Source organism: Rutidosis leptorrhynchoides, chromosome 7, assembly GCF_046630445.1.
Source record: "Rutidosis leptorrhynchoides isolate AG116_Rl617_1_P2 chromosome 7, CSIRO_AGI_Rlap_v1, whole genome shotgun sequence".
Taxonomy (NCBI): domain Eukaryota; kingdom Viridiplantae; phylum Streptophyta; class Magnoliopsida; order Asterales; family Asteraceae; genus Rutidosis; species Rutidosis leptorrhynchoides.
The window spans coordinates 109,932,687-109,950,445 of NC_092339.1; the positions used below are offsets into that span (position 1 = coordinate 109,932,687).

Below are 17,759 nucleotides of genomic sequence, written 5' to 3' on the forward strand. Positions count from 1 at the left end.
CTCAGAAAATTAATTCTTTAACTAACGAAATACTTTTGGTCCCGGATCCATGTAATCCAACTTTCTGGGTCACCTATTACGTCCACAATCGATAGAAGGTTCACTTTTGATTTACTTTTGTCATTAAATTAAATGTGTGATTAGGAAAAATTTGGGAGCGTGATGATCAATGTAGCAACAATAACGGATTACAAATAAAGAATGTCCACTTTTTGCACTATGTTCTTTTCATAATAAGATGGTACGACATGATCCAACGGCTTCCCTATTGAGAAACAAAAGTGTGGTGCATAAGATGGTGAACAGGGAGGTGATTGATAATGGATAAAAGATGAAAACAAGATAGAATAATTATGACCATTAATATGTTGTTTATAGATTGATTCTTTGTGATTAATGTATGTGAATCTGGTAAATAATAATTATGTGGTAATGGTGGGTATAATCAATAGGAACTCGGATCTAGAGCTACAACATGGTGTTTAATTTTAATCTTGTTTTTTTATTGGTATATAGGTGGTGGTCACTAGGATTTGCATGTGCTAATGCATCTAATTTAATTGTACTTTGGATGAGTCTGCCTTTTGTAAATGTTTACTTATCAGCAACTATTTTTCTAATCAGATGAGATTCTCTCTCTACCTCAGATGTAGAAATGCTAGAGCATATGGATCTTAACAGTGTTGTAAACGACGTCCGTTGCGTCCGTTGTGATGCTCGTTGTGATGACTAGACCGTCTCGACCCCGTCCTGTCTTCTAATAAGTCGGTCAACAGTCAAAAGTCAAGTCAAATGCGGAAAAAGTTTGGTCAACGTCAGTCAAAAGTAAAAAATTCAGATAACATCGGTCAAATCGATCAAAATTGACGTAGTTTAGTGTTACTAATTTGTATTATATTAACGATAATAGCGATCATATGTACAAACTTATAAACGAAGATTTTTTGACTTTAAAATATGTGTGTATATATATATATATATATATATATATATATATATATATATATATATATATATATATATATATATAAGTCAATGTTAGTCAACGTCCTTCTCGACATTTTAAGGTCCGACCGTCTCGACCCTGTTTCGCGTCTTTTTCAACCTTGGATATTAGTATATGAATGAACAATTTATTGCTGCAATTCCAATCATCCAGTCGTGTCGTAACAGGCAAGGAAAATAAAGAAAAATTGAGGACGAACGTTTATGCAAAGAACAATTAACACGTGATTATTGGCGGTTCTAGTCAGTCAAATTAGAAAGAAATAGCAAACTTTAATGATGTAACCGCAAATCAGTTTAAACACGCCTTCCAGCATTTAAATAAAACATACTAATAATAGTATTTATGAATCAAGAATGTTTGCAGGTCGGCAATTCATCAATCACTCTTTCCTTCTTGGGATCCAATTTCCTGCAAGTAGTGTTCTGCATCCAGGGCTGCCATGCAACCTTCATGACACAAGTGATGATAAAAGTCACATATAAAGCTAACATATGAATTTACATACATTATAGTACATCGTAGTCGTTGAAAAGCATAAAGTTGAATCATAATCAAATTATTATTATAACATACACACATCTCAGATATAATATTATTTTAACCCTTTTCTAGAAGTAAAGATCCTCCATATATTATATATTCTTAATTCTTAAATCATACATGCACTAGATATCTAATGATACTCTAATACTTTTTTCCAGAAACCATATGGTCTAGAAGTCTCATTGCCATTGTTGGATAAAACAATTATAAATAGAGCTCTTGATAAAACAATCATATATTCAAGAAACCAATTAAAAACAAAAATTTCAAGATTTTGGACATAAAGTTTTCAAGTCACCCTACCAGACACCACCGAAGATTACCAGCTTAAACTTGTTACCTGGCGTCTTAACTCGTAACAAAACAAATATCAAAATGAATGCAAATCACCAACTGACATATACTAGAATTTGCTACATATAAATTTATCTAAATTACTTCACTAATTCACATTAACTCATATACTACACCCATTTGCTATTCTATTCTACCTTGCAAACTAGTTTAACTTTATCGCGAAATCCTATATTTTACTAAATCGTTTGTCTGTTAACTTGCTAAGCATTTCTCATAATAGTATAAGCTTCAGGAAAAGGGTCAAAGAGGATAAGATTACTGTAACATATATAAAGTTAGTTGACATGTTGCCAATTATTTTGCAACCTAAAGAATAGTGTAAACTGCCATTTTGTAAAGGGTTAAAGTTATAAATAGGCTATATACTTTCTCAAATGTCCCAATGTCGCCCATATATAAGTCTCATTGTCGGCTATATACTTTCAAAAAGTGTACCAAAATGAGCCACTATACTTTTTTTACTTGCAACGAAAACAATTGATGACGTGGCTTCTAAGTAGTCATGACACGTCGATGATACACCGGAACAAAAACTGAAAGTATATAGCCTACATCGGAACAAAACTGAAAGTATATGACCTATTTGTAGCAATATAAAATGAAAAAAAAAATGGTAAATAATTAACTTTACCGGTTCAGCAGGTACCGGTAACGGTACACTTTTTGAAAGTTAATAGCCGACAATGAGACACAAATGGGTATATGGGCGACATCGGGACATATGAGAAAGTATATAGTCTACTTGTAGCTTTAACCCTTTTGTAAATTCTGAAGTGGTAAACCTAATAAACTTGTATTTAAAGAAATATTCATATTCATATGCTATTACTTTAGTGATAACAAATAAATAGGATTTGGCCATAAAAACCAACTTCTCAAACCGTCAAACGCTCGGAACTTAGTTGACATATTGCCTACTATTATTACCACTCTAAGCTGAAAATAGATAGTGTACTAGCTTCGATCCTTTTCATAATGAAAACTAATATTTAAGACTAATACTTTGATCCTTCAGAAAAACCATACAAGCACATTGTAATCAAAAGATAATCAAGCTCAATCATACTTACTAATTTTATAATCGTCCATGCATCTCATGCGCAATAATATTCTAACCTTTTTCCAGAAGTAAATATACTCCACGTATCTTCTTAATCATAAATGCACTAGATATCCAACAATATTATAATCCTTTTTTTCCGAAAATCATACGGCCTGGATGCTTGAATGCCGTTATGAAATATAACAAAAAATAAATAGAGCATTTGTTACAGATCTTGTGGATCCTACAATGATTCACAGTTTCACACAAAAACTTCCGAGCCATCTTTAATACAAGAGACATCCAGAGGATCTAGACTTAATCTCTACAGCAAACATTTATACTAATAAACATTTCCCACACCAAGCCCCCATGAAATAATACTCCGTGTATAATAGGGGTAGTAAATTTGATCCATTTACGTATGAATGAGCCGATTCAGGTTAAGTCAATTTACCTCTCAAGTGTGAAAAATAATAAGCAAAAGTTGCATCATTATGCATTAAACCTTCTGAATCAAAACTAGACTTTAAATTTAGGACAAACCATAAACAAAATTAAAAATTTAAGACGTATATTTTCAAGTCAAGCAACCTCACCCACTTTAACTTATAACCTGTAGCAAATGCAACCCACTTTAACTTGTAACCTGACATACCCAACCAGTTTCCACCTCAAATGTAATATGGAATGCAAATCACCAAGGGACATGTAATAACATTTTACGCAAACATCTATGTAGAATTCAAGACTTCTAACGCATCATTATATAACAAGCAATCATGATCAACATATATCAAGAAACTACTATATAAACACTCAAGTAAACAATAATCAAGATTAAACTACTTACCTGAGCCTGCAGCAGTAACAGCTTGCCTATACTTCTTATCCTGAACATCACCAGCAGCAAAAACACCTTTAACACTAGTAACAGTCGTTCCAGGTTTCGTCGCAACGTACCCATCTGAATCAAGCTCCAACTGCCCATCCAAAAACTTAGTCGCAGGATCATGCCCAATCGCAAAAAACAAACCGTTTACTTCCAAATCCGAAACCTCACCACTAACAACATTCTTCACCTTCAACCCTCCTAAAACAGACTTCCCTTCGGCACCATACGCCTCAACAACAGCAGAATTCCATATCACCTCAATCTTAGGATTATTCACTGCCCTTTGTTGCATAATTTTCGACGCCCTAAATTCATTTCTCCTATGAATAATATAAACCTTAGATCCATACTTAGTCAAATAATTAGCTTCTTCCATAGCAGAATCACCACCACCAATAACAGCTAAAGGTTTATTCCTAAAAATAGGTGCAGCACCATCACAAACAGCACAAGCTGAAATCCCCTTATTCCAAAACCCTAATTTCCCTTCACCCGAACCCGGGAAATGTAACCGTCTAGCAACCGCACCGGTAGCAACAATAACAGAATCAGCAATAACAGTTTTTGAATCAGTAAACACTTTAAATGGAGCTGATGAAAAATCAACCTTATTAACAGTTTCTGAATATATTTCAGTACCAAATTTAAGCGACTGATTTTTACATCTCTCCATAAGTTCAAACCCTAGAATACCTTCCGGGAAACCAGGAAAATTCTCCACGTCAGTCGTCGTCGTTAGCTGACCGCCGGCGGCAATGTCATTCGCCATCCATCCTTCGAACAAAACCGGTTTGATCTCCGCGCGGGCTGCGTAGATGGCGGCGGTGTGCGCCGCTGGACCACTACCGATGATACAGAGACGAGTTTTTAGGGTTTGGAGGTCAGCCATAGCTGCGGCCGCAGTAGTGAATTTGGGTGAGGATGTGACGGCGGCGGTAACGGCGGCGGAGGAGGAACCGACGGTTGCGACGCCGATTAAATTTCGGGCTTTGTAAAGAAGGTTTAGAATTTTAGGTAAACAGGGTTCCATTTATTTATTGTTAAGGAAATAATATAGGCGCGTGTGAAAGTAAAAGGTGGCGCGTGGGGTTTGACTCTGAAGATATTTTAGGCGGGAAACGTGACCGGCGGCAAACATAAATAGGATGAGGTTTTTCAATGGGAATGTAATCGTAGATTTATCAAGACACATATGCTTTGTTTTTCCTTCAAGTAAATAGTTTCTCCTTTTCGAATCTATTGTATGGTGTTTATTTGTAATGTCTTGATTTTAATTTTATTATTCATTTAAAAAAAAAATACATAACAATAAACCAATAAAATATGTTTATATCATTAATTAATTAATTAATGTAAGATAAAATAGATATGTAATTTGTAAGTTGAAAACAAAAATAAGGTGTAATTTGGGGATGAACAAAAATCTCGAAATACCTAAACCGTACCGAAATACCGTACCGATGGTATTCTGTATCAGCATTGGTTCTTGATTTGAGACAATTTTGGTATCGGTACCATTCGGTATCGGCACCGGTACGGTATCCGTACCCATGCAGATTACTTCGTACAACTTTCACACTACCTTCTATTTCTCAAAATGTCATGAAACCCTTGTCAAAAGATATATTCGTGAATATAATTCATACAGTATACAAATATTAGTTGTGTGACAAAATTAGTTGTGTGAATTGAAAAAGAAAAGTTGTAAATATCGAAAAAATAATGTAAATTCAGGAAAAACGGGTATAATACCGGAAATACCGGTACCGAACCGGTACCGATTTCGGTATTCGGTACGGTATTCAGTTCTCGATTTTCTCTATTTTTGGTATCGGAATTTTCGGTATCGGTATATGTGATGACCCGAAAATTTTTGACTTATTTAAACCAATTCTCTATACGATTTATTATTTTAACACGTTAAACAAAGTCTGTTAGATTGAGTCTCAAAATTTTAGAACTGTTTCATATATACAATTACCTTTGATTACTCTCGTCGATTCATGAACAATTATATGTATGTATATATATATATATATATATATATATATATATATATATATATATATATATATATATATATATATATATATATATATATATATATATGTATATATATGTACAAGTAAAAACGACTTTCCTACAGTAAAACACTATTTGTTACAGTAAAAATGACTTTGCTACATTAAAACACAATTTGCTACAGTAAAACACTATTTGCTATAGTGAAACCGTATTTGCTACAGTGCTACAGTGAAAACGACTTTGCTACAGTGATTTGCTACAGTAACACACTATTTGCTACAGTAAACCCTATTTGCTGCAGTAAACACTATTTGATGTCGACGAACTAGCAAACAAAAACGGAAAAGGCGGCCATGTGATCGCATGGCAAAAACACTGAAAACTCATGCGATCGCATGAGCTACAGTAAATCGAAAAGTATTATAAATACGCCAGATTTCTCCACGAACTCTTCACACTTTAATTTTCTTTAATCAATTTTTATATTTATAATTATAATTATAATTATAATTTAAGTTTAATAATAATAAGATATATACGAGGGTGTTTTAATTCGGGTTTCAAACCGCTTTAAGATAAGAAAATATTGGGTATTGTTCGGGGTATTGTTCTTGAATCCAAGGCCAACCATACAGTCGTCTACCATCATTACGTCTACGCAATTTACCTACAATATTGAATCGCAATATTGAACTGTGAGTTTATAGTCTCTCTTTTTAAATACTTTAAATATTTTTGGGCTGAGAATACATGCAATTTATTTTAAACGCGATAAGACACAAGTACATACTAAATTCTACACTGAGTTAAACTGAAAATCCCTTAGCTTTGGTAACTAGTAGCTGCCAGTACATAGGATATGGACTGGTGGGCGCGAATAATTGTATATGGATCCATAGGGCTTGACATCCCCGTCCGAGCTAGAGCGCTATCCTTTTAACGGACGTATGTTATTTGAGTTTAAGACACGTTGGTTTGCGTTTATTAAAACGAATGGGGTAATTATCACTATAGCGTTAAGTTTAGTTACCAGGGTGCTCTGTTACGTATAATCTATTGATAAACTTTTGATGAAATCTTGTGGTCTATCTTTATATATGTTTATGACTCGAGCAATTAAACCTATAACTCACCAACATTCGTGTTGACTTTTTAGCATGTTTTATTCTCAGGTCCTTATAATGCTTCCGCTGTGATGTGCTTGTTGCCTGCATGGAGTCTCTCATGTTTTGTACAAAGTTTATTGCATTCAAAATAAAATTGCGTTGTGTAATAAATAATTGGACTGTAATGTCAACCTGTAAATTAAAGACTTATGTATTTTGGGGTTTTGCTTATACCTAAGCACTCGCCCACATGTTTATAACTTTTTATGTTTAGAAAGTCACTTATTTTAATGAATGCAATATTTTATCAAAACGTATCATATATAGGTCAATGTGACAACCCGAAAATTTCCAACCAAATTTAAACTTTAATCTTTATATGTTTCCGACACAATAAGCAATATTTGTTAAATTAAATTTCAAGAATTTTAAACTATGTTCATACATTCATTCAACCTCAACCAAGTTCCAATGATTCACGAACCATTAAACGAATATGATTATATATGTATATGTGTATATATATTATAACTTGAAACGTAAACAAAATATTAGATTAAATACTTTATATGATTGTATCTGTTTTAAAATGTTTATCAATGGAATTAGAAGATAAGATCAAATGATTGAATTATCAGATATATTGAATTATGATTACAAGTCTCTGTTGAAAGGCCCACGTTGATTTGAGAAATCTTTCCATTTTAACAATATTCAGAAAATGGTAAAGTTATTTATAAATAAGAACAAATTGTCAATCATTGAGAACTAGACAAAGGATAGTGGAAGATTGAATCTCATAAAGACTCGATTGATCTATTTAGTTTCAAACGTACAAAAACGATTTCAGTTTAAAAAGAATTGTATTATTAAAACGTATATAACTTTTATAAATATATAGAACCACTTTTGACAACTCATTACTTAACTAGTATGATAAAGATAACGATATTTATATTTATATTTATTTTATTAAATATATATAACGATTTAAATTAATATTATATATATTTATACGCGTATTATACGTACATAGTTTTATACTTTTACTATACTTAAACTTTACCTTTACTTTATTTTTACTTTAACTTTAATAATTCACTTTAATAATTCATACTTTAATAATTCATACTTTAATAATTCACTTTAATAATTCATACTTTAATAATTCACTTTAATAATTCATACTTTAATAATTCACTTTAATAATTCATACTTTAATAATTCACTTTAACAATTCATACTTTAATAATTCACTTTAATAATTCAAAAATCTATTATAAATAGAATTCAATAGGTTTCATTATTTCATAGAAACTTGAAAATATTTTTCTCTAAACTCTCTCAATCGATTTACATATATATATTTACTCCGTATTATTTCAAGATATTATTAGTATACATAAAATATTACGACGGAGTGCTGTCCGAGTAATTTCGAAATTGTTTTTCGAGTGGGATAGAATTAAGGAAATTATGAGTTATAGTCCCACTTTTAAAATCTAAAATTTTTGGGATGAGAATACATGCAGGTTTTATAAATGATTTACAAAATAGACACAAGTACGTGAAACTACATTCTATGGTTGAATTATCGAAATCGAATATGCCCCTTTTTTATTAAGTCTGGTAATCTAAGAATTAGGGAACAGACACCCTAATTGACGCGAATCCTAAAGATAGATCTATTGGGCCTAACAAACCCCATCCAAAGTACCGGATGCTTTAGTACTTCGAAATTTATATCATGTCCGAAGGAGGATCCCGGAATGATAGGGGATATTCTTATATGTATCTAGTTAATGTCGGTTACCAGGTGTTCGCCATATGAATGCTTATTTTTTGTCTCTATGCATGGGACGTATATTTATGAGAACTGAAAATGAAATTCTTGTGGTCTATTAAAATGATGGAAATAAATGATTATGATAAACTAATGAACTCACCAACCTTTTGGTTGACACTTTAAAGCATGTTTATTCTCAGGTGTTAAAGAAATCTTCCGCTGTGCATTTGCTCATTTTAAAGATATTACTTGGAGTCTTTCATAGCATATTTCGAAGAACGTTGCATTCGAGTCACTGAGTTCATCAAAGATTATTATTAAATCAATTTATAGTTGGATAGTGGATATTATGAAATGGTATGCATGCCTGTCAATTTTCGATGTAAAGAAAGATTGTCTTTTAAAAACGAATGCAATGTTTGTAAAATGTATCATATAGAGGTCAAATACCTCGCAATATAATCAACTATTGTGAATCGTTTATAATGTATATGAACGGGTCCTTTCAGTTGGTATCAGAGCGGTGGTCTTAGCGAACTAGGTCTGCATTAGTGTGTCTAACTGATAAGTCGATAGGATGCATTAGTGAGTCTGGACTTCGACCGTGTCTGCATGTCAAAAGTTTTGCTTATCATTTTGTGTCAAAAATTAACTACTTATCATCCTCAGGAAATTACCTGCTTATCATTTTTAGTCTAAGACACGTCTTGCTGCATTGATTGCATGAATAGTGTATAGACAAAAAAATTCATATCTTAGCATATCTGCTAAATCATATCTTATCGTATCTGTTACTTTAAACTTTGCCTGACATATCCCGCAAAGTCCTCCGTAATCTACAAAATCTTTTGATATATATATATATATTCTATGTAATTAGAATACCATCCGTTAGCCAAAATCATTTCATATCGAAAAAAAAATCCTTTATCCAATCGTACGAAATGGAATTCGTCATCAGTTCAAGTCACTCAGATTCCGAAATGGAATCCCATTCAAGCTCCGAAAGCAGTGTGACCGGAATAGATCAACCAATCAGTCATCACCTATTTTGGATGAATCGGGGATGGGTTCGTAGCCTCCTCTATTATTGGAGACAAGAAGAAGGTGATCCCTTCCATCCACCACATTGCCCTCTTGACGAAGAACCTGAAGCACTTACCGGCGAACCTGTCTGAATCACCATTTTTTCGCTCATTTTCAGAGTATCTCGTCACGATTATATATTACATCAAATTTTAGATTTTATTTATCCGCTCGTCCGAACCGACAATCACCCCCGGTGTAATAGAAGAAGTCAACGAGCTTCGCGCTCGGGTAGTGGCTTTGGAGAATATGGTGCGGAGATTACAAACACCAGCAGCAGCATCAACAGCATAACCAGTACCACCATCATCAACGCCAATAGTACCATTACCACCTCCAACCACAACCGCGTCGTAAACCTCAACTTCACAATCTGTCCCACGGGCATCAACATCATACGCACCATAGATACCAAGGAGTACCAACAACAATAACTGACGAAGTATTAATTCATAACTTCATTGGAGAAACATTCCGCGGCGATTATGTAATCTCTAAAGTCTTAGAGATTATCTAATCTAGCCCTAACCATAAATCAGTTAAGCGAACCAAAATGATAAAAGGAAGAGTAGAAACCCTGACAAAAATGGTGTGTGATTAACAAGCTAAACTTGCTTTACCAACAGCATCAATAGTACCGTCAGCGTTACCAGCATCGTCAGTACAGTCAACATCCGAATCAACAACACCGATAACATCACAAACTCCGTCAGTTCAAGAATCACTGTGGACATCATTACGAATCAATAACGTGTATATTGTATCAACGAGTTATGAATAATTAACTCATTCCCTCTGAAGAAATTATATGTATATTATATATATATATATATATATATATATATATATATATATATATATATATATATATATATATATATATATATATATACATATTTTGAAATAAATCCTTCCATGCTAAGCTATTGTGTGTGAATCTTAACTACTCGGTTAATTTATATTACAAATATGCAATAATGTACGTCCTTCGGCCGCAACTTAACCAGCGTTAACTACAATCTCTGTCGCAATTCAACAAATTCCAATTCATAATAAATCAAGTATATATTTGATTTTACACTTTCATCATCGATGTACCCGAAACTTTTCAGATAACATCATTCGTACTTTGCGAAATTCACAAGAATTCCACGAACCGAACATGATACATCAACAAATAACGAAGTATTGATTCATAATTTCAATGTCATTAAAGAAATAATGGGTAAAAGTTATGTACTTTTTAAAGCCTTTAGGGATTATTCAATTCTAGTTTCAACCGCAAATCAAATGAGTTTAATTTAACATTAACTCATTAAATCTATGTTACATCTGAAGAAAATATACATATATATATTTTCATAAAGACTGTAATAAAATTCTTTTGTACAAAATATTAATTGTGATTTTTTTTTTTTAACGGGTAGGTAATACCCGAGAGATATATAAATTCACAAATAATATGTTACATTCTTCTAATCTGATTTAGCAAATCATCCATTATACTCCCTACTTTCACAACAATATACATTCTTTTATAGAAATCAAAACAACCATACTCATTCAAAATTTAATTACATATTCTGATTTTGAAATCTCAAAATTCAACTCGAGATATGACCAAAATCATCACTCTTAGATCTTTACATCTTTCACAAGCTATATTTTGACTTCAAAACTGTGTTAGAACATCAAATGTATGTTAACGATTACAATCTGTGTTCAAACCCTTCGAAAATTTCTGAAGACACTTCGAATGATGAGCAATCGAGATGATGATCCAACCACATGTTACCCACAGTTATGTACCCGAAAAACTCTTGAAACCAAAGTAAAAGTTTAAACAACGTATCCTCGTCAGATTCTTTGGCATTTATTAGCAAAAATAACTTTGCGACTCCTATTCAAAGTAGCCAGTTTTGTCACAGCTCCAGCAAATCAACTTCGACTTTTCAGTCAAACTAACCTTATTATAACCTTGAGATATACACCAACGTTATCAGGGAACCTTTTACATTCCACCACATTATTAGCAGATGTACCAACAACTTCATTACCCTTTGACTTTAGCCTCTCCAAGAAGTCATTATAATTATTCATTGAAACCCCATCATTTACTCATTCGCATCTTGTAATGAGAATTGCCATACGAATCATTGGAAATTAGCAATCAGTATTTTGAAATCTCGCAGCATGTCTACGCCAATAGTTATATGTGTATATATAATGTCTATCTTCTGGACTTAATTTGAATGTGAAGTTTCTGAAAAACACTCCGAACTACGAATTGGTTCTCCGAAAATGGAAAAAATATTGATGAAGCAGCAAAAACTATAAACGACTTTAAACGGTAAAAGCTGGATGATAATAATGAAGTGTGCTGGCAAAGCGCAGAAAAAGAGAAGTTTTGGAACTGGAAAACGGATTGAGCAAAGTAGGAAGGAGGCTGTGGACAAAATACAAAGACTGAACCTGACTTCAAAGGATCTAAATGATTCAGTACCTGCTGAAGTCATTAACGAATACCTTGCTCCTGACTCTAAACCCCTGCGGACAATATTCTTCATCATCTTCTGATATTAGAAATTCTAAAATATCATCATATCTTTCATTATAAATATCCTCCATATTTCTGAAGATATTTTCTTAATTTTTCTTATTTGAAATCATTTACCTCTTCGCGCTATCTGTATTACATCATAAAAGAAACTATTTTAGTTTCTAAATTCTGAAACATTCAAGTTTAAAATAGGAATATTTTGAAGTAGTGTTGGGAACTGAAGCATGAATTAGTATAATATAATGACACTTGATCAACGTGATTATATTACAGTAAGTCATGCTGAGTTTCTAAATGGAACGTGATGATTCACAGATCATAACATCATCATGTGCCATGTTATACGACTCTTGTATTCTATTTAACCTTTAAAATATCAAGAAAATATTTCTTGATGATTCGGCCTTTTCCAAGGTATTCTAGTAATTTGACAAGTTAAGATCGTGCCATCACAATTTCCTTCCTAGAACATTAACAATGTTCATTCCGAAATTCATATATGTGAATTCTGGACCATTACAAGCGGTGCTTAATCGCAAGAAGAAGAAACGAAAGGACAAAACTCCGAAATAGAAATTGGGGTATAAATTGCAGCAAATAAAAGAGAGCATTAACTGTGAATGATAATGATTATAGAAGACAGAAGCAGAGACTTTGAAATATAAGGGAACATATAAAGCCCAACGACAAACCATAAATTATAAACCATATATATCGATGCATATAGCAATATAAAGACACGGGAGAACTAGAAACACTATAAACCCAAGAGTATAGTAGAAGTAAATAGATTCTTCCGGCGATAGATGAAAAAGAAGAATGACCGATATGAAAGTTAGAAGTATATCGAGAATCAGAACTGGATGGAGCATATTGATGAATACTTTAAAATATGAGTTGAGGGGGAAAGAATAGAAGGTGATGAAACATGACTAGGAACTTAGAAATCAACAGATTTAACTCACACAATGGCGGAATAAGTGAATCAAACCCTCTAGTGAATAGATTAAGTTTTTTTTTTTGATTAATTTAGTCAAACCACAACTAAATCAAGTGTGATTAGATCAACACCTAGAGCTATTATTCACCACCTGGGTGATTTGGACTGAGAGAGAATCGGAGGAGCTCACTAGATCTGAGTGTGTGTAACAAATGAGAGGCTTAACCTAAAATGAAGAACATAAGATTTTATATACCCCTGCTGTTGACTCACCCATACGATTCATTCATCATACGTACGAGTTGGCTTCATCAGCCGTACGGGTGATCACTCACTCGTGTCTTATCATTTAGGTTGTAATTGTGACTTAGCTCAGCATCAACTGTGCGTATGAGCCTGTCAGCCGTACTAGTGAGGCTTCACTCGTACGTCTGACTAAGTCTAACATAGTCAAACATCTAAATCTCGTTCCTGCAATTCCTGTAACCACATACAAACACGGATAGGATAATAACGAGCAATCATGGTGGACTGTAAACTGTTGTACCTGCAATGGACATGGGTAGATGTCTAGGGACTTGCATAAAATGCATCAACAGAAGGTGTGAGTTTTAAGGAAATGAATGAGGTGAATTTATAAGAAAATCTCTGACAGAACAATTAAAATGGACGATCGCATTTAAAGCGGATCCTAATTCCCTTGATTACCGGAGAGTCAAATCTTATTAAGAAGATTTTCTTCAAATCCCTTGAAATCTGGGAATCAATCATATCTACATCAAATGATAGGATGAATCTACACTTACTCATTTCACTCTTCTATGTTAGATTCATTCGTACTCTTCATATAAATGGATTGTTTATCCAAATTATTCGCTGATGATAAAACTCTAATTTTCAGCCCGTATGCATCATGAAAACATACTTATTATCATTCATGACCTTTCCACTCAAATTTCGGGACGAAATTTCTTTAACGGGTAGGTACTGTGACAACCCGGAAATTTCCAACCAAATTTAAACTTTAATCTTTATATGTTTCCGACACAATAAGCAATATTTGTTAAGTTAAATTTCAAGAATTTTAAACTATGGTCATACATTCATTCAACCTCAATCAAGTTCCAATGATTCACGAACCATTAAACGAATATGATTATATATGTATATGTGTATATATATTATAACTTGAAACGTAAACAAAATATTAGATTAAATACTTTATATGATTGTATCTGTTTCAAAATGTTTATCAATGGAATTAGAAGATAAGATCAAATGATTGAATTATCAGATATATTGAATTATGATTACAAGTCTCTGTTGAAAGGCCCACGTTGATTTGAGAAATCTTTTCATTTTAACAATATTTGGAAAATGGTAAAGTGATTTATAAATAAGAACAAATTGTCAATCATTGAGAACTAGACAAAGGATAGTGGAAGATTGAATCTCATAAAGACTCGATTGATCTATTTAGTTTCAAACGTACAAAAACGATTTCAGTTTAAAAAGAATTGTATTATTAAAACGTATATAACTTTTATAAATATATAGAACCACTTTTGACAACTCATTACTTAACTAGTATGATAAAGATAACGATATATATATTTATATTTTATTTTATTAAATATATATAACGATTTAAATTAATATTATATATATTTATACGCGTATTATACGTACATAGTTTTATACTTTTACTATACTTAAACTTTACCTTTACTTTATTTTTACTTTAACTTTAATAATTCACTTTAATAATTCATACTTTAATAATTCATACTTTAATAATTCACTTTAATAATTCATACTTTAATAATTCACTTTAATAATTCATACTTTAATAATTCACTTTAATAATTCATACTTTAATAATTCACTTTAATAATTCATACTTTAATAATTCACTTTAATAATTCAAAAATCTATTATAAATAGAATTTAATAGGTTTCATTATTTCATAAAAACTTGAAAATATTTTTCTCTAAACTCTCTCAATCGATTTACATATATATATTTACTCCGTATTATTTCAAGATATTATTAGTATACATAAAATATTACGACAGAGTGCTGTCCGAGTGATTTCGAAATTGTTTTTCGAGTGGGATAGGATTAAGGAAATTATGAGTTATAGTCCCACTTTTAAAATCTAAAAATTTTGGGATGAGAATACATGCAGGTTTTATAAATGATTTACAAAATAGACACAAGTACGTGAAACTACATTCTATGGTTGAATTATCGAAATCGAATATGCCCCTTTTTTATTAAGTCTGGTAATCTAAGAATTAGGGAACAGACACCCTAATTGACGCGAATCCTAAAGATAGATCTATTGGGCCTAACAAACCCCATCCAAAGTATCGGATGCTTTAGTACTTCGAAATTTATATCATGTCCGAAGGAGGATCCCGGAATGATAGGGGATATTCTTATATGTATCTAGTTAATGTCGGTTACCAGGTGTTCGCCATATGAATGCTTATTTTTGTCTCTATGCATGGGACGTATATTTATGAGAACTGAAAATGAAATTCTTGTGGTCTATTAAAATGATGGAAATAAATGATTATGATAAACTAATGAACTCACCAACCTTTTGGTTGACACTTTAAAGCATGTTTATTCTCAGGTGTTAAAGAAATCTTCCGCTGTGCATTTGCTCATTTTAAAGATATTACTTGGAGTCTTTCATAGCATATTTCGAAGAACGTTGCATTCGAGTCACTGAGTTCATCAAAGATTATTATTAAATCAATTTATAGTTGGATAGTGGATATTATGAAATGGTATGCATGTCTGTCAATTTTCGATGTAAAGAAAGATTGTCTTTTAAAAACGAATGCAATGTTTGTAAAATGTATCATATAGAGGTCAAATACCTCGCAATGTAATCAACTATTGTGAATCGTTTATAATGTATATGAACGGGTCCTTTCAGTCAAAACCTCACTGTGGAATCAATGATTAACGTGCCGCGTCAATAGCGATTTTGACGGGTCGTTACAGTTGGTATCCGAGCTTGAGGTCATAGGAAACCAGAAATTACATTAGTGTGTTTAACTGGTAATTGTTAGGATGTATTAGTGAGTCTGGACTATGACCATATCTGTTTTTACTGATTTTTGCTTATCATTTGGTCAAAAACATTATATGTGATATATTTATATGCTAACGTAATTGTTGTCTCAATTATGTGATATATGACTTCTTCTAATCCTATCATTTTGTACGACTCGGAATCGAACACTGAATCTATTATATCCACAACTGAAAAGGGCGTTCCAATACCTATTAAAGAAGAAATTGTGTTAGCCGGGGAATCTCAACTCCCGGTAAACCCAGAGGAGGTTCCAGCTCCACCCAGCTTTAGTTTTCCGGAGCCACAGTATCGTTGTCATGTACCCATGATCCCTGGAGTAAACAAGGATCGTCCATTTCTAAACAAATATGGACATTGGTCCAGATATACCGCCGACGGGCGGGTTGTGCCGATTACGCCTGGCAGATTTCGGTTCATGACCACCGGTACATATTCTCGCAGTTCGTCATCATATTCTCCTACACATGACTCAGACAGTTCGTCATCAGACGAAATCAGTAAGGAGGAGGATTTCGCTAATGAAATAAAAGAGGTCACTAAGGAGAAATTCCAACTTGCTATAGATAATAAAAACAACCACAATAATAAAAAGTCCTTAATTATTAAAAAGGAACATGACCATTCGATCCGTAACCACCCTTATTGTATTAAACCCACTGAGGAAACGGGTACCTCAAAACCCCAACCAAAAATAAAATACACTGCCAGAATGTCCGTCGGACCATGTGCACACAAACAATTGGCAGAGAGAACCAAATGGGAAGAAGTTTCTGATAGTTCTGAATAAACGACCTCGCAACCATAAATCTTCCATGCGCTATTTTATTGCTTATGTGTGTTACTCTATCTTGTTATGTAAAATATGCATATGTAAAATATCGGTATTTATGGTATTGTATTATTTTGGTTTATTAATAATAAATGCATGGAATGATTATTTGTATTATTACTACTTATTATTATTATTATTACATAATAACGTAGTAACTCGCTATAATTTTTCATAGTGGAATATTATTAGGATTTTAGTAGTTAATTCCTTGTACTAGCTATTATGTATGAACTTAACGGGTAGGTAATACCCTAGAAATAATTATAAAATGCTAATAAGAAGAAAAGGCTTTTTATAATAATTGGTTCATATTATTAATATGCTACGATTAACTATTGACAACTCATTTTACCTATAATATTCTATATGATTAAATTATCTCTGTTATATTTATTGAAGAAACATGTCTCAAATGTCGGATGCTGAGTTTGAGGAACTAGTCGAGAAACGTGTGAATGAAAGAAT

The 17,759-nt window shown here is 32.6% G+C and overlaps 1 protein-coding gene across 1 annotated transcript; it reads right to left on the bottom strand.

The window, feature by feature from the left end:
• Nucleotides 1-1,258: 1,258 nt before the first annotated feature.
• LOC139856796 (thioredoxin reductase NTRB-like) lies at nucleotides 1,259-4,919 on the bottom strand. Its single transcript, XM_071845501.1, has 2 exons — nucleotides 3,805-4,919; nucleotides 1,259-1,455 (listed from the first exon to the last, which is right to left on the bottom strand). The coding sequence occupies exons 1-2, from the start codon at nucleotides 4,874-4,876 to the stop codon at nucleotides 1,385-1,387; spliced, it is 1,143 nt and encodes a 380-aa protein (XP_071701602.1). The 5' UTR covers nucleotides 4,877-4,919; the 3' UTR covers nucleotides 1,259-1,384.
• Between the last annotated feature and the right edge of the window lie 12,840 nt (nucleotides 4,920-17,759).